This window comes from Leptodactylus fuscus, unplaced genomic scaffold (genome assembly GCF_031893055.1).
Source record: "Leptodactylus fuscus isolate aLepFus1 unplaced genomic scaffold, aLepFus1.hap2 HAP2_SCAFFOLD_237, whole genome shotgun sequence".
Taxonomy (NCBI): domain Eukaryota; kingdom Metazoa; phylum Chordata; class Amphibia; order Anura; family Leptodactylidae; genus Leptodactylus; species Leptodactylus fuscus.
The window spans coordinates 130,301-152,500 of record NW_027440260.1 but is presented as its reverse complement, the minus strand read 5'-3'; the positions used below and the strand labels follow the sequence as shown (position 1 = coordinate 152,500).

The following is a 22,200-nucleotide window of genomic DNA, read 5'->3' as shown; positions in this document are numbered from 1 at the left end:
AGCCCACCAGGGGGCATTATACTGAAGGGGCCACATTACGGAGGATATCTGTGGTGAGGTAGGTGCACCAGCCCACCAGGGGGCATTATACTGAACGGGCCACATTACGGAGGATATCTGTGGTGAGGTAGGTGCACCAGCCCACTAGGGGGCATTATAAAGAATGGGCCACATTGAGAAGGCCCTGTGTGGTGAAGGGGCTAATAAGAATAGGGTATTAGAGTATGTGGGCACCACAAGATATCATGTTGAGGCCACTAAGAGGCCATGTACTGTGGGGGCACAAAGGGACATTGATGAGAGTAGGTATAACTAATGTGTACAACTCAGTGTGAATTAGTCCTAAGGGTGTGCTGTGGGGGCCACATTTGTGACTAGAGCCGCCATGACTCTATGTGAAGTAACCCTATTGCTGTGGTGGGTGCCATCTGTGACTCCGGGGCCCCTGCCTCCCCCATCAGGGCCACACTCTGACTAATCCCTGTTACGCACTTACCGGAGCATCTTCTCGCGCCTCACACTTTAGGGACGTCCCATTCGGTTCCACTCTACAGGGGGGGTAAAGCTGCGCTCCAGTAATAGCCCAAGGTACCAGCCGGCTCCATCTCCCCTGGTTGTCCTGGTTGGTACCTGCCCGGGTCGGGAGAGGGTAAAGCGGTGGCTATGGAGTCCACGAACTGTGTGGTAAGTGCCCTCGGACTGTTCCCACTGAGGTAAGTTCTCAGGGCTCGGGCAGCTTTGACTCTGCATTTCTGTGTCTTGGCAGGTGCTGAATACAGTGAGTATTCTGGGCCGAGGAGATGTCTACAAGGGTCATAGTATCGCTTCTGCCATTCTTCTAATCTGTACAGCGCCCTATTTGATGTCAATGGCGTAGCAATAATGGATACAGCGACCTGGCACTGTATACGGGGCCCACCACTTCTATATCCGCGCTATTACTCTACTTCTTCCTTGTGTAGACTGTCCACTGGGGGGCGCTGACACCACAAAGTCATGTCATCAGATGAGACGGCTCCATGTCATGCCCCCTAGTGGAGAGAGGCGCCATGTTCATACCAGACATAGAATGATGCGGCAAAGGTAAGTAGCAGCAGAGGATCTCACTGATACTGCCTGGTATGGTAAGTGGTGGGGGTCTGTAATGTGAGGAGCGGAGGGTCTGTAATGTGATGATAGGGGGTCTGTAATGTGATGACAGGGGGTCTGTAATGTGAGGAGCGGAAAGTCTGTAATGTGATGACAGGGGGTCTGTAATGTGATGATAGGGGGTCTGTAATGTGATGATAGAGGGTCTGTAATGTGATGATAGGGGGTCTGTAATGTGAGGAGCGGAGGGTCTGTAATGTGATGATAGGGGGTCTGTAATGTGATGATAGGGGGTCTGTAATGTGAGGAGCGGAGGGTCTGTAATGTGATGATAGAGGGTCTGTAATGTGAGGAGCGGAGGGTCTGTAATGTGATGATAGGGGGTCTGTAATGTGATGATAGGGGGTCTGTAATGTGAGGAGCGGAGGGTCTGTAATGTGATGTCAGGGGGTCTGTAATGTGAGGAGCGGAGGGTCTGTAATGTGATGATAGAGGGTCTGTAATGTGAGGAGCGGAGGGTCTGTAATGTGATGATAGGGGGTCTGTAATGTGAGGAGCGGAGGGTCTGTAATGTGATGACAGGGGGTCTGTAATGTGAGGAGCGGAGGGTCTGTAATGTGATGTCAGGGGGTCTGTAATGTGAGGAGCGGAGGGTCTGTAATGTGATGATAGAGGGTCTGTAATGTGAGGAGCGGAGGGTCTGTAATGTGATGATAGGGGGTCTGTAATGTGATGATAGGGGGTCTGTAATGTGATGAGTGGAGGGTCTGTAATGTGATGATAGGGGGTCTGTAATGTGATGATAGGGGGTCTGTAATGTGAGGAGCGGAGGGTCTGTAATGTGATGTCAGGGGGTCTGTAATGTGAGGAGCGGAGGGTCTGTAATGTGATGATAGAGGGTCTGTAATGTGAGGAGCGGAGGGTCTGTAATGTGATGATAGGGGGTCTGTAATGTGAGGAGCGGAGGGTCTGTAATGTGATGACAGGGGGTCTGTAATGTGAGGAGCGGAGGGTCTGTAATGTGATGTCAGGGGGTCTGTAATGTGAGGAGCGGAGGGTCTGTAATGTGATGATAGAGGGTCTGTAATGTGAGGAGCGGAGGGTCTGTAATGTGATGATAGGGGGTCTGTAATGTGATGATAGGGGGTCTGTAATGTGAGGAGCAGAGGGTCTGTAATGTGATGACAGGGGGTCTGTAATGTGAGGAGCGGAGGGTCTGTAATGTGATGACAGGGGGTCTGTAATGTGAGGAGCGGAGGGTCTGTAATGTGATGATAGGGGGTCTGTAATGTGAGGAGCGGAGGGTCTGTAATGTGATGTCAGGGGGGTCTGTAATGTGATGATAGGGGGTCTGTAATGTGATGATAGGGGGTCTGTAATGTGATGATAGGGGGTCTGTAATGTGATGACAGGGGGTCTGTAATGTGAGGAGCGGAGGGTCTGTAATGTGATGACAGGGGGTCTGTAATGTGAGGAGCGGAGGGTCTGTAATGTGATGTCAGGGGGGTCTGTAATGTGATGATAGGGGGTCTGTAATGTGATGATAGGGGGCCTGTAATGTGATGACAGGGGGTCTGTAATATGAGGAGCGGAGGGTCTGTAATTTGATAACAGGAGAGGGGTTTCTGCCATACATTTTATGGGATGATACCCAGATTTGCTGGTGCTGCTACAATTGTTTTTCATTAAAAGAAAACATTTATACCCTTTTAGCGTTTTTTTAAATAATGAATAGCCATTTGTTAAAGGGACCCTATCATTTAAACACATTTTTTTCTCCCTAACACGTCGGAAGAGCCTTAACCTTTTCGCTGCCAAAGGTCTCTGGAAATTTTGCACCTCCAGTAGCCGGAGCAATTTTCACAGTTTTGAGATGAACAAATCAAACCTAAATTGCAACATTAAAAAAGCATCCAACCCCCCCATACCTATATATTTTCTTAAAGTAGACACCTGCAGCATTGTCAGAATGCCACTTGGTACTTTATATGAACAGGCACCTTCATGCAATTTTGATTTAAAGTGAATGTTTTATGAAAAAATGCAAATAAATGTATATTAGTTGTTAAAAGCGGAAACCAAACAAAAAATTAAATGCTCCAAACCTCCTAAAAATAAGAGTTCAACATGTGCAGAGTTCATACATATCACTATGGCCTACACCTGCATGCACGTGTCTTCAGAAAATCGCTAGAACTGGAAGGAACAAAATTCTGCTTTGAAGCTGGAAATGTTAAAAAAGTCTCATCCTATAAAATGTAGGGATTACACACCATGAAAAGTAAGTGAACCCCTAAACCCTATATATTTTTTGAAAGTAGACAATCTGAAGATTACAAATGTCTTAATGGGTCATCGATAGCCACATCCACCTTCATGCAACTTTGCGACCAACACAAATAATTTTTTGAAAAAATACGCTAAAACACATATTTGCACCTAAAACTCTTGTTCAATCTCAGATTCATATACAAAATACTTTTAAAATAATAGCTTATGGTGTATACAATGTGTATATATACTATATGTACCGCAAACATCAACTACAACAAGAGCTCGGACTCCCAAAAACACGAATACAGAAGACAGGCAGGATTTTACTGTTATTCAGTAATATGTTATAAAGCTATACTGCACCTACCAAACTGTGACTGTGATACCAAAATCTAACTTTTTTCAGAGTACACAGCATACCGTATATAAAAACACAATTTAATAGTTTATATATACAACCACCTTCATGCAACTTTGCCGCAAACAGAGATTGCTAGCAAAAATTGCGCAAAAATTCAAATTTGCCACTAAAGTGCGGCTCAAGAAATCCCTTTCTGCAAACATAATGTCCTGTCCATAAAACTGCAATATGTGAGGAGTTCAATCATACCACACATGTATATATTTACGGGGGCGGGTGTTAAAGAATCGCCAAAATCGCAGAAATGCACCATTCCATTTTGTGCATGCAAATTAAATAGGACTTTACATAAAAATGTTATTTTCCATCCCCCTATAATAATTTTAGCAATCTATATGTCATCTCTAGTGATAATCGTTATGACTATTATTTTAGCGTGTAACGGATATCACTAGAGACGTATTTTACTGTAGAAAGCTCAGGTATAGACAGGACAGGGATTGGGTGAAATGTAAACTTTATTTGCGACTTTATGTATATGTTGTGTAAGTGTTTGGTGCAACTTTTTTTTTTTTTGGCGTTGCGACCTGGACAATGGTAAACGTCTGGGTCACAGCGCCAATAAACTTCCTGGTTATGTTCAGGAGGTATAACATAAGAATTAGAGATGAGCGAACACCCAAATGTTCGAAGTTCGAAATCCGATTTGAACAGTTGCTCACTGTTCGACTGTTCGAACGGGTTTCGAACCCCATTATAGTCTATGGGGAACATATACTCGTTAAGGGGGAAACCCAAATCCATCTCTGGAGGGTCACCAAGTCCACTATGACACCACAGGAAATGATGCCAACACCCTGGAATGACACTGGGACAGCAGGGGAAGCATGTCTGGGGGCATATAAGTCACTTTATTACATGGAAATCCCTGTCAGCTTGCGATTTTCGCAAGATAACTTTTTCCAATAGGAATGCATTGGACAGCGCTGATTGGCCAGTTTACAGAATTCGGCCAATCAGCGCTGGCTCTGCCGGAGGAGGCGGAGTCTAAGATCGCTCCACACCAGTCTCCATTCAGGTCCGACCTTAGACTCCGCCTCCTCCGACAGAGCCAGCGATGATTGGCCGAATTCTGTAAACTGGCCAATCAGCGCTGGCCAATGCATTCTATTAGCGTTATGAAGCAGAGCTGAATGTGTGTGCTGAGCTCAACTACGCCGGTGGTGTAGCCGGGAGTTCAGTGCACGGCCAGCTCTGCTATGCCGGAGATTGAACTCTCAACTACACCGGTGGTGTAGCCAAGAGTTCAGTGCACGGCCAGCTCTGCTATGCCGGAGATTGAGCAGAGTTGGCCGTGCGCTCCGGTGGTGTAGCAGAGCCGAGGGTGCAGAAGGGTTGAAGTGCACCCTCGGCTCTGATGTAGCAGAGCTGAGTGTGCACAAGGGTTCAAGCGCACACTCCATCCGGAGATGTAGCCGTGCTGATGCTGAGTGTGTGCTTGAACCCTTGTGCACACTCGGCTCTGCTATATCAGAGCCGAGTGTGCGCTTGAACCCTTCTGCACCCTCGGCTCTGCTACATTAGAGCCGAGGGTGCACTTGAATCCTTCTGCACCCTTGGCTCTGCTACATCAGAGCCGAGGGTGCACTTGAACCCTTCTGCACCCTCGGCTCTGCTACATCAGAGCCGAGTGTGCGCTTGAATCCTTCTGCACCCTCGGCTCTGCTACATCAGAGCCGAGGGTGCACTTGAACCCTTCTGCACCCTCGGCTCTGCTACATCAGAGCCGAGTGTGCGCTTGAATCCTTCTGCACCCTCGGCTCTGCTACATCAGAGCCGAGTGTGCGCTTGAACCCTTCTGCACCCTCAGCTCTGCTACACCACCGGAGCGCACGGCCAACTCTGCTCAATCTCTGGCATAGCAGAGCTGGCCATGCACTGAACTCTTGGCTACACCACCGGCGTAGTTGAGCTCAGCACATACATTCAGCTCTGCTTCATCACGCCAATAGAATGCATTGGCCAGCGCTGATTGGCCAGTTTACAGAATTCGGCCAATCATCGCTGGCTCTGTCGGAGGAGGCGGAGTCTAAGGTCAGACCTGAATGGAGACTGGTGTGGAGCGATCTTAGACTCCGCCTCCTCCGGCAGAGCCAGCGCTGATTGGCCGAATTCCGTAGACTGGCCAATCAACGCTGCTCAATGCAATCCTATGGGAAAAAGTTTATCTCACAAAAATCACAATTACACACCCGATAGAGCCCCAAAAAGTTATTTTTAATATCATTCCTACCTAAATAAAGGTTATCCCTAGCTATCCCTGCCTGTACAGCTATCCCTGTCTCATAGTCACATAGTTCACAGTCTCATATGACCCGGATCTGAAATCCACTATTCGTCTAAAATGGGGGTCACCTGTTTTCGGCAGCCAATGACTTTTTCCGATTTTTTTCAATGCCTCCGGTGTCGTAGTTCCTGTCCCACCTCCCCTGCGCTGTTATTGGTGCAAAAAAAGCGCCAGGGAAGGTGGGAGGGGAATCAAATTTTTTTGGAGTTTGCCACGTGATGTTCGATTCGAATCGAACACATCGAACAGCCTGATATCCGATCGAACATGTGTTCCATAGTACACTGTTCGCTAATCTCTAATAAGAATACCCCACTAGTAAAGCTCAGGGGGGAATTACATTATAACTGTATGTGACAATCAGGGACAAATGTATAGTATACGCTCTGATTGGCAGGAGAAGGGTTAATAGGGACAATAGAGTCCCTGCCACCCCCCTCCTGCTGTCACATACAAGTTATGCAGAGAGTCTGATTGTTTCTCTGTCTCTCTCTCTCTGCTGAACTGCTCGTGTCCCTCTCCCTTTCCTGTTATAGATCGCAAATTGCTTGCTTAGACAGGAGGGGGGGGCACTTTGGAGCTCTATATCTTTGGACTGCAATAACATATCTTGATGCTTTCAATTGCATTTTAAAGAGGAGAATCTCATCTTTAAAATGATATCAAGATCTCGATGATTGGATGTACAGTTTTGGAGCAATTCACTGTTGAAACGTTGTCGGGAATTGAGATCTGCAGTTGGATCTCAATGCCAAATTGTGTTTTCAACAGTGAATCACTACAAAACTGTAAGTAAAATCATCAAGTTCCTGGTATCATTTTAAAGATGAGAGTCTCTTCTTTAAAATGCATTTTAAAGCATCAAGATATGTTGATGCAGTCCAGAGATATCGGCATTAGTAGGGAGGACGTAGTAACTACGTCCTCCGCTACTGAAGTGCCACCTTGGGAGCACGTATAGCTACGTCCCTGGCAATGAAAGGGTTAAGAAAGGCTATTCTTCTCCTACCTTTAGAAATCTTCTCCGGGCCGCTGTTCGCTTGAAATACCGGTTTTCGCCGGTATGCAAATGAGTTCTCTCGCAGCACTGGGGGTGGGCCCCAGCGCTCAAACAGCAATGGGGGCGTCCCCAATGCTGCCAGAGAACTCTCCATCTCCGCCTCCATCTTCGTCAGGAATGTCATATTCATGTGTCTTCTTCCGGCGCAGGCTTTGAAACTTGTAGGTCTCAGGCAGAGCCTACTGCCCATGTCTGCGGCCACAAGAAAAATGGCCACTTACACAGTAAGTAAATCCCGTGTTTGCATGCATTTCCTCCCATTCTACAAAGACATACTGATAGGAAAAAAGTATATAAATTGTGATACCTATATGGGGCTTACAATCTACATTAAAATACACCTCGATGATTATTCTCAGACGCTTGAGGCTATTGATGACAAATTGAAGGACCTGGAAAATAGGTCTAGGAGCGCCAACATCAGTATCTGTAGTGCCGAAGTCGTAAACTACACTGCAAGAGACTGTTACAAAACTGTTTTCAGCTCTGCTTCTGCCTGCATACTACATACTGCATTCTACTTTGTACGGACCACAGAACACTGGGCTGCCCTAAGAAGCCAAATGTTCCCAGGGACATTATTCTTAAAGTGGTTGTCCAGTCTAAAATGTTATTTTTTAATTAGGTTGGGGGAGGTTGAAACAAAAAACATACTCATTTGTTCACGGTGCTCCAGTGCCTCCAGCACGTTCTGATCCTGCAGCTCCATTATTGTCTTTCAGTGGAAGTCCCTGGTGCATCTGACCACTGAGGGACCCAGGACACTACAGCTGGGGAGGAATTCCACTGCAAGACGACAGCAGAGCAGCAGGACCAGATCACGCTGGGAGAGAGTATGGGCTTTTTTATTTTCCTCACCTGCTCCAGTCTAATTACCCAAAAAAATATTTTAGCCTGGACAGTCTTTTTAAGCTGCACTACTCAGAGCTCCACAACCAATTTCTGTCAGTGTCTCGGAACCTACAACCACTACAAGGATGTGCCCCCCACCCATTGGCACAGCTCTTTGTAGATCTGGCTGTGGCCACTGTGGACAGGCATAGAACCATGCACGCAGTAACTCTAGCACTACAAAAAGCCCAGATATGCCACCGTTGGGGCTTACCCTTCCACGTTACATGTACTCTAAACTATAAAGGCTATGCCATTCGAGCCCTGAGCGAAGGCTTCCAAATCCCTAAAATCCTATGACACCTACATATATTACAGTTATTACCCTGGAATGTCACTGGAAAGGTAAGCAAAGGTAAGTGTAATAGGTCTGAGGGGTGGATTTTGTGAAGAATTTGTGCAGGCCAGTACCTCCAAAGTGTGGGTGGTGGGCAATACTGTAGCGGGGAGTCATGTACTACCGTAGAATATGGACTGCGCAAACCATATTACACTATGCAGGGGCCACCATGGAACATATACTGTGTAGGCACCATTGTGGAGCATTATACTGTGCGGGGGCTGCTGTGAATCATTATACTGTTTATGTATGTGCGTGTATATTTACCAAATGCCAACAAAAGCATCAAGAATTCATTGTTATCCTGAAGCTTTCTCCGTGTGACTGTAATGATGAGATACGGAGATGATTACAATTTTTCAGCCAAAGATCATTAAGAGAGAGTGAGAACTAGGAGTCTAAAGATGGCTGCTAAGGGTATTGTGGGTGGGCTAGCTAGAGAAACAGAAAGGGGGAGTGAGTGAGAAAGGAAGGGAGGAATTATCGGAGTGGTAGGAACAGTAAGATGCTGATGTAACAAAATGCAGAAGATTCCAGGAGCTCCCAGAGAACACAGAAATCACTCAGAAAACCGCTATAGGTTAGAGATGAGCGAACACCGTTTGATCGAATATCAGGCCGTTCGAAGTGTTCGATTCCAATCGAACACCACGAGGCAAACGCAGTAAAAATTCGTATCCCTTCCCTGGCGCGTTTTTTACACCAATAACTGCGCAGGGGAGGTGGGACAGGGCAGTTAAAAAAAAAAAAAAAACAACAACATTGACTGCCAAGATCAGGTGACCTCATATTTAGAAGAATGGTGGATTTAACATTCAATTAATTTGGGACTGTGAACTATGTGACTGTGAGACAGGGACAGATGTACAGGCAGGGTTAGCTAGGGATTACCTTTATTTAGGGGGGAATGTCACTCACCAGCTCTTTGGGGCTCTATCTGGTCGAGATCCCTGTCAGCTTGCGATATGCACGAGCTGACTTTTTCCCATAGGAATGCATTGACCAGCGTTGATTGGCCAGTGTACAGCATTCGGCCAATCAACACTGGTTCTGCTGAAGGAGGCGGAGTCTAAGATCCATCCACAGCAGTTTCCATTGTGGTCCGATCTCAGATGTAGCAGTGCTGACACAGTACTGTACATCGGAGATGAAGCAGAGCTGGGCGTGCACTCTGCTTGGCTGCATCTCTGCTTGGATGCTACATCTGCCAGCTCTCCTACATCGAGCCGTGCACTCAGCTCAACTACTCCGGAGCTTGGTCCGGGTGCCGACGCGGAGAAGGAGCAGCGCCCACGCACCGGTAGATGATCGTTGCGGACACCGGCCACCCCCCACCCCGCTGGACTCACCTTGTGTACGGTGTGTAGTCCGCAACATCTGCCGGTCCTGTTTAGCCGGCCGGCATGCTGGCAGTGTGTAGGCGGGCTGGGGTGGGAGCGGCGGCTGGAGCATGTGGGCTGCCGCCATGTTGATTATGGTCTTCCCGGTCAATCGGCCCGCCCACACTTTGCCGGCAATGTATGGTGCTGCAGCGCTGGCTCTCTAGCCCACCCACACCCTGCCATGCACCAATAGGAGGAATAGGAGGTGTGTGGAAAGACCTGGACTGGCAGAATGCCAGCTTCTATAGCCGAGGCAGAGGGGTCTTTGGAGGGTGACGGTGGCGATTTGGGGTGAGTGACCCACATTTAAAGTAGCCTATGCGTATTTCGTGGGAATTATGTAGGTGTGTGTGAAATTTCCCCCCAATCCGTTCAGCCGTTTGGCTGTGATTGAGGAACAAACATCCGAACATATAAACATACAAACTCACAAACTTTCACATATACACGTCAGCTGCAGAAGCCATAGTCCAAAAACTTTAATAAAAAAAACTAATGCAAAAATGATGTAATAATAATAATGTGTCTATTATAGAAATGTAATACTGGTCATGGCTCCTCCTCCACTAGGGTTCTACTGTAGCACTTCTTCTGTTCTCTACTTTCCTCTATGTTCTCTTGTGGATTTCTCCTTAAAGGGAGTCTATCATTGGGGATTTCATTTTTAAGGAAGCACACGTTGGAATAGCCTTTAGAAAGGCTATTCTGGTCCTACCTCTCATTCTCTCCTTGTAGCCATTTTTGAAGTATATAGTTTTTTGGAAATATGTAAATGAAGCTCAAGGAGCACCATAGTGTGATACCTTGTGCCCGAGCACCACAGTGTCATACCATTGATACCGCCTCCTGGGCCTTTCCACCGTTATTTTATGCAGATTAGCTCATCCTCTTCACTGCCTAGCAGCCGCTCCTATCTTCAGTGGGATCCAAATCCCGTGCATGTGCTGTACGCGCGGACACTTCGGGTTTGGGCTGTACGTAGAGCGCATGCTCCGCCGGTGATCCTTATTATAGTCCTACAAGAGTGAACAGCGCATGTGCAGGATTCGGATCCCGCTGAAGACAAAGGCGGCTGCTAGACAGTAAGCTAATCTGCATAAAGTAACGGTGGAACGGCCCAGGAGGAGGTGTCAATGGTAGGATGCTGTGGTGCTCACCGAGCTTCATTTATATATTTCCAAAAAAACAATATATTTCAAAGACGGCTTTAAGAAGAAGAGAAAGAGAGGTAGGACCAGAATGGACTTTCTATATCTATTCCAACGTGTGCTTACTTAAGAAACGAAATCCCACTGATAGACTCCCTTTAATGTCCAGGCTTTAGTATTTTCGGGTGAGGTTCTCTACTTTTCTCCATCTTCTCTTCTTAATCTCTACTTTCACTTATCCTAAACATGTTTTCTTATTTGTAGGTATTGAGAAGAGGGGGGGTCCCACCACCCTTCAGCTTTGTGGATATTCTGAGTTTTGAGGAGGCTTACATCCAGTCCTTCTGCCACGAAGTCTATGCAGTGGTGCTGCTCTTCTCACGCACTCCACAGGTAGCATAATGGCTTATAACCACCAACTGTCACATCTCAGCATAGTGGTGGCATTGACAGTTGTCTGGGTTAGGATTTTAGGGGTGTTTCTTACAAGTATTATTTCACGAAAACACCCTCTGTCCATGTTCTCTACTAGTGAGGAGGGAGCGGTTACCTACAAATTTCGCTAGCAACAATGGATGTCTGCCACTGATCAACTAATGGCAGCTTTCAGATAAAGTCCACCTGATCCAACTAGTCTGTGCCTCGTCTATTTCCTTCTTATCTTAGGAGATAGTAATTGACAGTTTCTACTCTTCAGGCCGTGGTAGTTACAGCACCTCTTGTCCTGGTTGGCTGTCACATGCTACTTGTACACCCAGAGGGCTTGAAGCTTGTGGTGCTGCTTAGCCAGGCTGGGAGCTGCTGTACTTGTCATTCTTGATATGTTTGTGAACAGTGCTCTAAGTACAAGGAACAGTTGTGCTGACGAGTGTAATATACTGTAATATATATATATATATATACCCTATTTCTACGAAAATAAGCCCTAACTTGATTTTGTAAGGTTTTTGGAGTAGACTTAAAATGTAAGCGCTACTCCAAAAATAAGCCCCAGTTACTAGTGTTACAGAGTTAGAGAATAGGCATTCCATATCTCCCAACCGTCGTGGACAAGTGCTTCGGTACTTCCTGCTATGGTGGTACTTACAAGTCCCACTCCAGACTCCCGCCTCCTGGGTTCCTCTTCCGGGTTGCTACGATGTTGTGGGTTTGATTGCCTACTTGACCAGATGTCAGGTGCCACTCCTGCTCTCTCCCACAGACACAGAACCTCCCTCTTAGGGTATGGTCACATGGCGGAAAGTGAAGAGGAATTCTCTTCACTTTCCGCTGTGGTTTAGCCGCAACAGGATGCTGACGCAGTGCATCCCGCTCCTGATTACACCTGGGTGAATGGCCCTAATCAGAAGGGAGTCTCGGGGCGTGGCTTCTTTTTTCAACGCATCCTGCTGCGATCTCTGCCTTCCATCGAAAGCAATGGTTAGCAGGTTCTGGGAAAAATCTGCTCTGGATTTGTGGGCGAAATCTGCAGCAAGTTTCTGCATGTGAACACACCCTTAGCATAAAGGGATAGTAACCTTAACCATTTTACAAAATTCATCTGGAGTAAATCAGATTCTGATTCACTCTGGTGCCTTATTTTCAGAGAAACATGGTATACCTGTAAAAGTATCCTGGTGGGAATAGAAAACACCCACCTTGACCTCATTATAATACTACACATTGCTGTTGGCACCAATCCTCCTTAAATGCTGTAATACTGAAAAATTCCAACTTTTCTAGTTTTCTCCATCCCTGGGTTCCAAAAATGGAATGGGGATCAGTCATATGTACAAAACTTGAAACGAAAAACTATAGTTTGGCCTGCAAAAATCAAGCAATTGTATGGATCTGTTGGAAAGGTAGTTCCAGTTCTTGGAATACGGCAGCACACTTGCGGTATTTCATTGTACAAGTAGGTTTAGTATCTCCAGAATTTTACGGCTGATCAGATTGAGTAGATTGCTCCATTTCTGGTGTAATGATTCCTTGATACTTCTGTTGTTTCAGCATGAACAAGTCATTAAGAATCAAGATGATGAACACAAGGAGCTGGATGCCACGGTGTATTTCATTGCACCCTCCGAGAACCCCTGTGGAATGGTTGGCTTAATCCATGCCGTAGCTAACAATGAAGACAAGCTGAGTTTCAGTGAGTGGGGCAAATCCTTTGGATAGAAATGGTCAGATATCTAAGGTGGTATTAGAATGTCTGGAAAGATTTCAGACTAGAAGTGAATGCCAGAGGGAAGGAAGAAATGGAGCCGGTTTGTCAGTATCTTCTGAAGAATCTGGCAGAGGACAACAGGGCCTGATCTACTGCTGATGTGTGCCATTTCCAGCAGGTTGGGCTTTCATCCTCCTATAGAGGGGAGGAGAAACTCCTGTTCCAGCCAGTTGTCTTACAGCCAGACATAGGACTCAGAGAAGACATTACTGAGCTCTTGCATAGAAAAGACTTTATATACTTCCCATTTTTTGTTGGGGAGTCTGATGCTTAAAGCATCAGTGGTCCACAGGTCATGTGATACGATGTTCATGGTGTACATGGCATGATTAGAGCTCAGTTCCATTGAAGTGAATGGGCAGAGCTGCAATATCAAGTACAGACACTATACAATGTACAGCGCTGTGCTTGGTAGCTGTAATCTTCTGCTGATGAATTATGTTAGGGATAGTCCATCAGTTATTTAGCCTAGAAAACCCCTTTAAGGGTACAAAACAAGATGAGAAGCCAGAGCCACAGTCTGACTTGAGGATTGTTGCAAATGATTTTGACATAACTATGTATCATGAGATGTTATGTGAAGGAGGATATGCAGACGGTATTCATGGAGTCTGACTTGTTACAGATCACGATTCTGCTTTGAAGGACTTTCTAAACAAATCTGCCAACAGATCTCCTGAAGAAAGGGCCAAATTGCTGTTGGAACATGAGGTAGGGGTCTGATATAAAAAGTACTAATGCTGCAGGTCTACTGGTATAGTATAGCATGACATAACATAATGGGTTCTGTACCATTTCCACAGGTCATCCCTACCTACACTATGCCCAATGACACCATGGCTGGGGCCTTCACTCATCATTACAGATCAGTCATATGGAGTTGAAGTCCAGTCTGACCATTTACAACTTCACGTAATGAATGCACCACCAGCTGCCAGGACATATTATATGGCGCATACACCGGGACACATCTATGGCGCATACATTGGAACATGTTATCTATGGGGTATACACCGGGACACATCTATGGCGCATACATTGGAACATGTTATCTATGGGGTATACACCGGGACACATTATCTATGGCGTATACACCAGAACACATCTGTGGCGCATACATTGGAACACGTTATCTATGGGGTATACACGGGACACATTATCTATGGCTTATACATTGGAACACGCTATCTATGTCGTATACACCGGGACACATTATCTATGGCTTATACATTATTATTATAATTATTATTATTTATTTATATATCACCATTAATTCCATGGTGCTGTACATTATTATATTAATCCCATGGTGCTTTACATTTGGGGGTTACATACAATACACAGAATATACAGGTAGATATAATACTAACAATGACTGACTGGCACAGTGGGGTAGAGGGCCCTGCCCGCGAGGGCTTACAATCTATGAGGGAACACGCTATCTATGGGGTATACACGGGACACATTATCTATGGCTTATACATTGGAACACACTATCTATGGCATATACACCGGGACACATTATCTATGGCGCATACACCGGGACACATCTATGGCGCATACATTGGAACACGTTATCTATGGCGTATACACCGGGACACATTATCTATGGTTTATACATTGGAATACGCTATCTATGGCGTATACACCGGGACACATTATCTATGGAGTATACACCAGGACACATCTGTGGCGCATACATTGGAACACGTTATCTATGGGGTATACACGGGACACATTATCTATGGCTTATACATTGGAACACGCTATCTATGGCGTATACACCGGGACACATTATCTATGCAGTATACACCAGGACACATCTGTGGCGCATACATTGGAACACGTTATCTATGGGGTATACACGGGACACATTATCTATGGCTTATACATTGGAACACGCTATCTATGGCGTATACACCGGGACACATTATCTATGCAGTATACACCAGGACACATCTGTGGCGCATACATTGGAACATGTTATCTATGGGGTATACACCGGGACACATTATCTATGGCTTATACATTGGAACACGCTATCTATGGCGTATAGAATGGGACATGTTATCTGTGTGGTTCAGGTCCTTGCTGGTCGTGGCCCGGAGTGTTTAAATAATCTTACAAAAAAGTTCTGTTAGTGCTATTAATCGTACTAATATTATAAATGTGAAAGTTTGGATGTTATATACTCAATATGGGTAGGTCATTTCATTCTGAATATTACCGTTACACATATGTTGCATTCACAGGACCTTTTTAGACACAATCTATGGGCTATTATTATTATTTGTGTATTTTATTCCCTTAGATCCTTTTTCCATGTGTGATCGGGAAAAGGTCACTTTTCTGGTGGCCATTACCTCCTTCTGCAGGGTCTCCGAGCTTGCTGCCTTTTCCCAGCAGTCTCCTTTTCTAGTTCTCCACAGGGACAAGGTTGCCATATGTCTTCCATTGTTCTTTCTTCCTAAGGTGTCTTTCACATCAACGAGGACATAGTCTTACCATCCTTTTGTCCGAAACCAAAATATCCGTGTGAGCATTCCCTTCACTGCCTGGTTGTTGTCTGGGTGATCTGTGTCTATTTTTCTCTCATTGACCCTTTCCATTGTTTGGATCCCTTCTTCGTCCTCTTTGAGGGCCCTCGCAAGGGCCTGCCTGCTTCTGCCATCAAGGAGGCCCACCGGATTAAGGGTAGGGACCTACCCTTCGTCTGACGGCTCACTCCACGAGAGTTGTTGAAGCGTCCTGGGCTGTTTGGCATCAGGCTTCAGCCACCCAGGTCTGCAAAGCTGCCACACTTACACATGGTGTTGGGTCCACCAGGGAAATAAGCAAGGAAAAGGTATTTTTTGTACTCACCATAAAATCTTTTTCTTGTTGTATTAACTGGGGGGGCACAGATCACAACTAAGCTGTTTATGTTCTTTTTGGGTTCAGGACACATTGGTGGTTGTTGGATCTGTGTTCATTGTTTGGCTTGAGTTAGCATAGAGGGCAGAGGGCATTTTTCATTTTCCTAGTCTCAGCTTCCTAGAGGCCGAGTCTAGTCTATACCTATGGTGCTACGTCCCCCCAGTGAATACAGCGAGAAAAGGATTTTATGGTGAGTACAAACGTCTCCATTTTTTTGGATGTTGACAATTCCACTTTCTCTGCCCTACAGGCCCTTCGCACTATCCTGTACTCGCTTGCAGCTTACGAAAATGGCAGGGTAAGTGATAACAAGTTCATAGGAAGCTCCTTGTGTAGCGATCATTGTTCGATGCCCAGTTTACTCTGTGCTCTGAATAGTTTTTGGCTTGGATCTTCCTGGATATTGTAGTCGGCCTTCAAAAGAAGCAGCTTTAGTTGACTATGTTTAGGTTTTCCAGGAGTCCAGATGCTCAGCAAACTTACATGTAAGGCAAGACCCACCCAGCCCCTAAGAACAGATGGTAGTGCCTGGTATCAAACCCTCAAAGATCTGATATTCATCAACTATACTTAGGGTAGATTGCCAATATTTTTACCCTCAAAACCTTTTAGGGCGTTATGTTCAGGCTTTTTATCTTCTGTTTATCTCCAGCCTAATGATGGTCTTCATGCTCACCCGGTAGTGCTCACGGCTGTGAACGGACATCTCTATGAGTTTGGTAAGGACTTTTTTGTGTCATCTAGATACTTGAGGGTTGTATGCCTTGGAATAGAACTAACAAAATCAGTGTGAATGGCCTCACTCTTGGCACCATCTGGATGGACTCTATGATGGGGCTGAGGCCTTCTCATTGGCCTCAAGTATAAACTGAATCTTTCAGCCCAGTTTTTGAGCTGAAAAAGCCCCGTTCGGCTCATACTCGAGTCAGCAAAAAAAATAATATTTTTTTTTAGGTGTGGGGGGGGGGGGTCTATGGCCAGCCACAATATTAATGTATAGAATCTCCCATAAAATAGTGCAAAAAAAAAAAAAAGATTGAAAAAAACTAAAAGTTCTAAATCCCTCCTTTCCCTAGAATACATACAAAAGTAGAAAAATACTGTCAAACACATACACATTAGGTATCCCTGTGTCTAACAGTGCCCGGTCTACTGAATATAGGGGATCTGCAGTGCTCCTCTTCCTTCGGGAAGGGGTTAATAGGAGCACTGCAGATACCCTATATTCAGCCAGACTGAATTCCAAGTGGGGGAAGAAAAAACAGTCCTCAAGCTCAGGGAAGGGGCAGACAGACAACCAAAACACCCCCTCCCCTTTCCCAGCACCCAGCATCTACTTGCACCCAAAAACTTCGACCATTATAATTCTTGAAATTTTCCAGTAGCTGCTGCATTTTTTTCCCCAGGCTTATACTCGAGTCAATAAGTTTCCCCAGTTTTTTGTGGTAAAATTAGGGGCCTCGGCTTATATTCGGGTATATACGGTACTTTTCTCTGTACAACTATATACTGTACACATGGTAGCAGATCACAGACTGGGCTCCTATATCTTGTAGCCGACACCTGGGTCTGAACACTGTCACTACTACTTGTTACCAAACAGTGTAAAGTGATGAAGGAGCTTCTGGCACTGTATAAAGCTATGACACCCCCACTTGGTAATACAGTACCTACACCTCTTGTGTAAGTGTTTTGACTGAGCTCCTTATCTTGTAGGTACTGCTCAAGTCTTAAGATGACCATTAGTACTTGTTACTGTATAAACTATGACAAAAGACAAAAGATGCCTCAACTGGTATTCCAGTTCCTTCACCTCTCATATGTAAGCTCATGGACTGAGCTCCTAATCTTTTAGACATTATTCGGGTGTGAACATGGTCATTAGAATTTATCGATTGAGATGATGGTGGCATTCATTATTAGAGTTTATAGGGTCAGAAGTAGGGTCCCAAGCTGTAGCATCCCAGGGAGAGAAACTTTGCACTTGGAAGGAATAAATATGTTCTAGCGCTTTTGAAGTAATCTGCTTCTGTAGGTATTTACAGTAGAGAACCAAGGTGACGTCTTGGTCCAAAGGACTTTCATCATAAATAAATATATGTACAAAGTTATTAGTGTGCAGAAAATGATGTGCATCTAAGAAATAGATACAAATCTATATCACTACTAGTAAACTCATATCCAAGAGGAAACAGAGGTCATGGACATCACGTGACACTCAAACGTCATTGCTCCAAAAGACGTAAAGTAGTAACGGAGTAAGCACTGTAGGTTGCATATGGTTAGTATAGATAGTGCACTAACATATTAACAACTAAAGATAGATGCATTCTAGCAGTGAAGGCAATATAAGAGTCAGGATGATATATTGTACATTGTAAGTTAAGGGTCAATGATTTATTATTGACCTAGCTTACTTATATAGCGCCATAATATTCCACAGCGCTTTTAGATATTGTCAATACTGTCCCATTTAGGGCTCATAATATACATTTTTTTAAGAATGTGTGTTTTGTATTAACAAATTGCATAATGCTTATATAGTATCATATCCCATATGTGAGACTATGATTACAAAGCTGTGCAGGCAGCAGGGTGGCTCAGTGGTTAGCGCTGTTGCTTTGTAGCGCCGGAATTGTGGGCTTCAATTCAGCCAAGGGCAAAATCAGCAAGGATTTGTATGTTTGCATGGGTTTCCTCCAGTTTCTTACCACACTCCATAGAAACGAGGGAATGTTGATTGTGAGCCCTATATGGGACAGTGTTGATGATATTTGTAAAAGCCATGCAGAATATGACGGCGCTAAATAAACAATAAATTCTTGAGCCTCAACTTCATTGCTATAATGCATCTATCTTTAGTTGTTAAAGATGATCTATCATGTCCACATCAATGTACTGTATTATATAGCACTAGAAAGCAAACAGTGCGCTGAATTCAGCACATTGTTGGTTTTCCTGGTATATTCTGATCCCGTATAGTGAGAAGGTGAAAGGCAAAGTGCTGGAGTCGTGTGATATCAGTCCCAGATCCCTGACTTATGTGTTGTCTAGCGTGGGTCTGGAATGAGTTGGAGCCTCAGGTGTGGGTCATAGGCTTGTTACTGGCCCATAAAAGGCTGCAGAGCTTGCACTTCAGATCCTGAAAGGAAAGGTCTGTCCTGACATTGAGAGCCTTGTGTTACGGTAAGTGGGGTGGCCTCTGCTCTGCTCTGCTCTGCTCTGCTCTGCTCTGCTCTGCTCTGCTCATGCCGAGCCGTACACGCGGGCACTTTCCATTCACTTCAATGGGAGTGCTCGTAGTGAAAAAAGCAGCCCATTCATTTCTATGGGGAGCGCTCGTATGCCGGCTCCCATAGAAATGAATGGAACTGCTTTATACGCCGCTGATTCTGAACGTGTTTTACGTTCAGAATAAGCTGGCGTTTACTCTGTGTGAATGAGCCCTAAGATGGCATTTCAGGATTCTGCAAAAGTGGCATGATGTCCATAATCCAAACCATCTAAATCTATGCTCCTAAAAACACATGGCGCTCATTCCCTTCTGTATCCAAACAACAGGTCATATCACATATGACATTACGTACCTTATCCAGGGTACACCAGTGTCATACATGTGCCCTAATATCAGTATATACCATATATGACAATACGTACGTTATCCTGGGTACTCCAGTGTCATACATGTGGCATAATATCAATTTATACCACATATGACATTACGTACGTTATCCCGGGTACACCAGTGTCATACATGTGCCCTAATATCAGTATATACCACATATGACATTACATACGTTATCCCGGGTACACCAGTGTCATACATGTGCCCTAATATCAGTATATACCACACATGACATTACGTACGTTATCCTGGGTACACCAGTGTCATACATGTGCCCTAATATCAGTATATATCACATACCCTGTTTCCCCGAAAATAAGTCATTCCCCGAAAGTAAGACATAGCAGAGGTTTTATTGAATTGCCTAATATAAGGCAACCCCTAAAAGTAAGACATCCCCCAATAATAATAATAATCTCTCTGCGCAAAGATTGTATGAAGAAAAACAGTGGGCGATATTCCGTGAGTACAGGTATGGCGGCTGCTGACGCCGCTGTGATACGTTGTATTCACTGTTACTGATGCCCGGGGATGAGCTGGGAGATGCCCGCTGTGCATACACTAAGCATCATATGCGGCGTGGGGGTCCACTCTCCCAGCTCATCCCCGGGCATCAGGAACAATGTACAATGTATCACAACAGCCGGCTTTCCCATGCACACAGAGCACCAACACAGTGTTCAGCCGGCTGCAATGGTTTTCTTCATACAGTCTTTGCGCAGCAAGCACATCTCAGCATAGCGCAGTGGTGGCAGCAGCACACTGAAATAAAATAAGACATAGCACATCTTTAGGACCAAAATTTAATATAAGACACTGTCTTATTTTGGGGGGAAACACGGTATGACATTACGTACGTTATACTGGGTACACCAGTGTCATACATGTGCCCTAATATCAGTTTATACCACATATGACAGTACACACAATATCCTGGGTACACCAGTGGCATACATGTACCCTAATATCAGTATATACCACATGTGACATTACACACAATATCCGGGGTACACCAGTGTCATACATGTACCCTAATATCAGTTTACACCACGTATGACATTACACACGTTATCCGGGGTGCACCAGTGTCATACATGTACCCTAATATCAGTATATACCATATATGACATTACATACGGTATACTGGGTACACCAGTGTCATACATGTGCCCTAATATCAGTATATACCACATATGACATTACGTACGTTATCTGGGGTACACTAAGTGTCATACATGTGCCCTAATATCAGTATATACCACATATGACATTACGTACGTTATCTGGGGTACACCAGTGTCATACATGTGCCCTAATATCAATTTATACCACATATGACATTACGTACGTTATCTGGGGTACACCAGTGTCATACATGTGCCCTAATATCAATTTATACCACATATGACACTACGTACGTTATCTGGGGTACACCAGTGTCATACATGTGCCCTAATATCAATTTATACCACATATGACATTACGTACGTTATCTGGGGTACACCAGTGTCATACATGTGCCCTAATATCAGTATATACCACATATGACATTACGTACGTTATCTGGGGTACACCAGTGTCATACATGTGCCCTAATATCAATTTATACCACATATGACATTACGTACGTTATCTGGGGTACACCAGTGTCATACATGTGCCCTAATATCAATCTATACCACATATGACACTACGTACGTTATCTGGGGTACACCAGTGTCATACATGTGCCCTAATATCAATTTATACCACATATGACATTACACACATTATCCTGGGTACACCAGTGTCATACATGTGCCCTAATATCAGTATATACCACATATGACATTACGTACGTTATCTGGGGTACACCAGTGTCATACATGTGCCCTAATATCAATCTATACCACATATGACACTACGTACGTTATCTGGGGTACACCAGTGTCATACATGTGCCCTAATATCAATTTATACCACATATGACATTACACACATTATCCTGGGTACACCAGTGTCATACATGTGCCCTAATATCAGTTTATACCACATATGACATTACACACATTATTCTGGGTACACCAGTGTCATACATGTGCCCTAATATCAATTTATACCACATATGACATTACGTACGTTATCTGGGGTACACCAGTGTCATACATGTGCCCTAATATCAGTATATACCACATATGATATTACGTACGTTATCCGGGGTACAGCAGTGTCATACATGTGTCCTAATATCAGTATATACCACATATGACATTACACACATTATTCGGGGTACACCAGTGTCATACATGTGCCCTAATATCAATTTATACCACATATGACATTACACACATTATCCTGGGTACACCAGTGTCATACATGTGCCCTAATATCAATTTATACCACATATGACATTACACACATTATCCTGGGTACACCAGTGTCATACATGTGCCCTAATATCAATTTATACCACATATGACATTACACACATTATCCTGGGTACTCCAGTGTCATACATGTGCCCTAATATCAGTATATACCACATATGACATTACGTACGTTATCCTGGGTACACCAGTGTC

At 44.7% G+C, this 22,200-nt stretch overlaps 1 protein-coding gene across 1 annotated transcript; it reads left to right on the top strand.

The window, feature by feature from the left end:
- Window positions 1–663: 663 nt before the first annotated feature.
- LOC142187432 (ubiquitin carboxyl-terminal hydrolase isozyme L1-like) lies at window positions 664–17,753 on the top strand. Its single transcript, XM_075261608.1, has 8 exons — window positions 664–684; window positions 767–778; window positions 11,157–11,285; window positions 12,882–13,023; window positions 13,724–13,809; window positions 16,265–16,312; window positions 16,667–16,733; window positions 17,731–17,753. The coding sequence occupies exons 1-8, from the start codon at window positions 664–666 to the stop codon at window positions 17,751–17,753; spliced, it is 528 nt and encodes a 175-aa protein (XP_075117709.1).
- Window positions 17,754–22,200: the final 4,447 nt, after the last annotated feature.

Bases quoted from the DNA above. Each gene is read 5' to 3' on its own strand.
- LOC142187432 (XM_075261608.1), top strand. From the start codon at position 664: ATGGAGTCCACGAACTGTGTG. The intron at 11,286-12,881 runs GTAGCATAATGG...CTGTTGTTTCAG, and splicing joins TCTTCTCACGCACTCCACAG to CATGAACAAGTCATTAAGAA. The intron at 13,024-13,723 runs GTGAGTGGGGCA...GACTTGTTACAG, and splicing joins TGAAGACAAGCTGAGTTTCA to ATCACGATTCTGCTTTGAAG.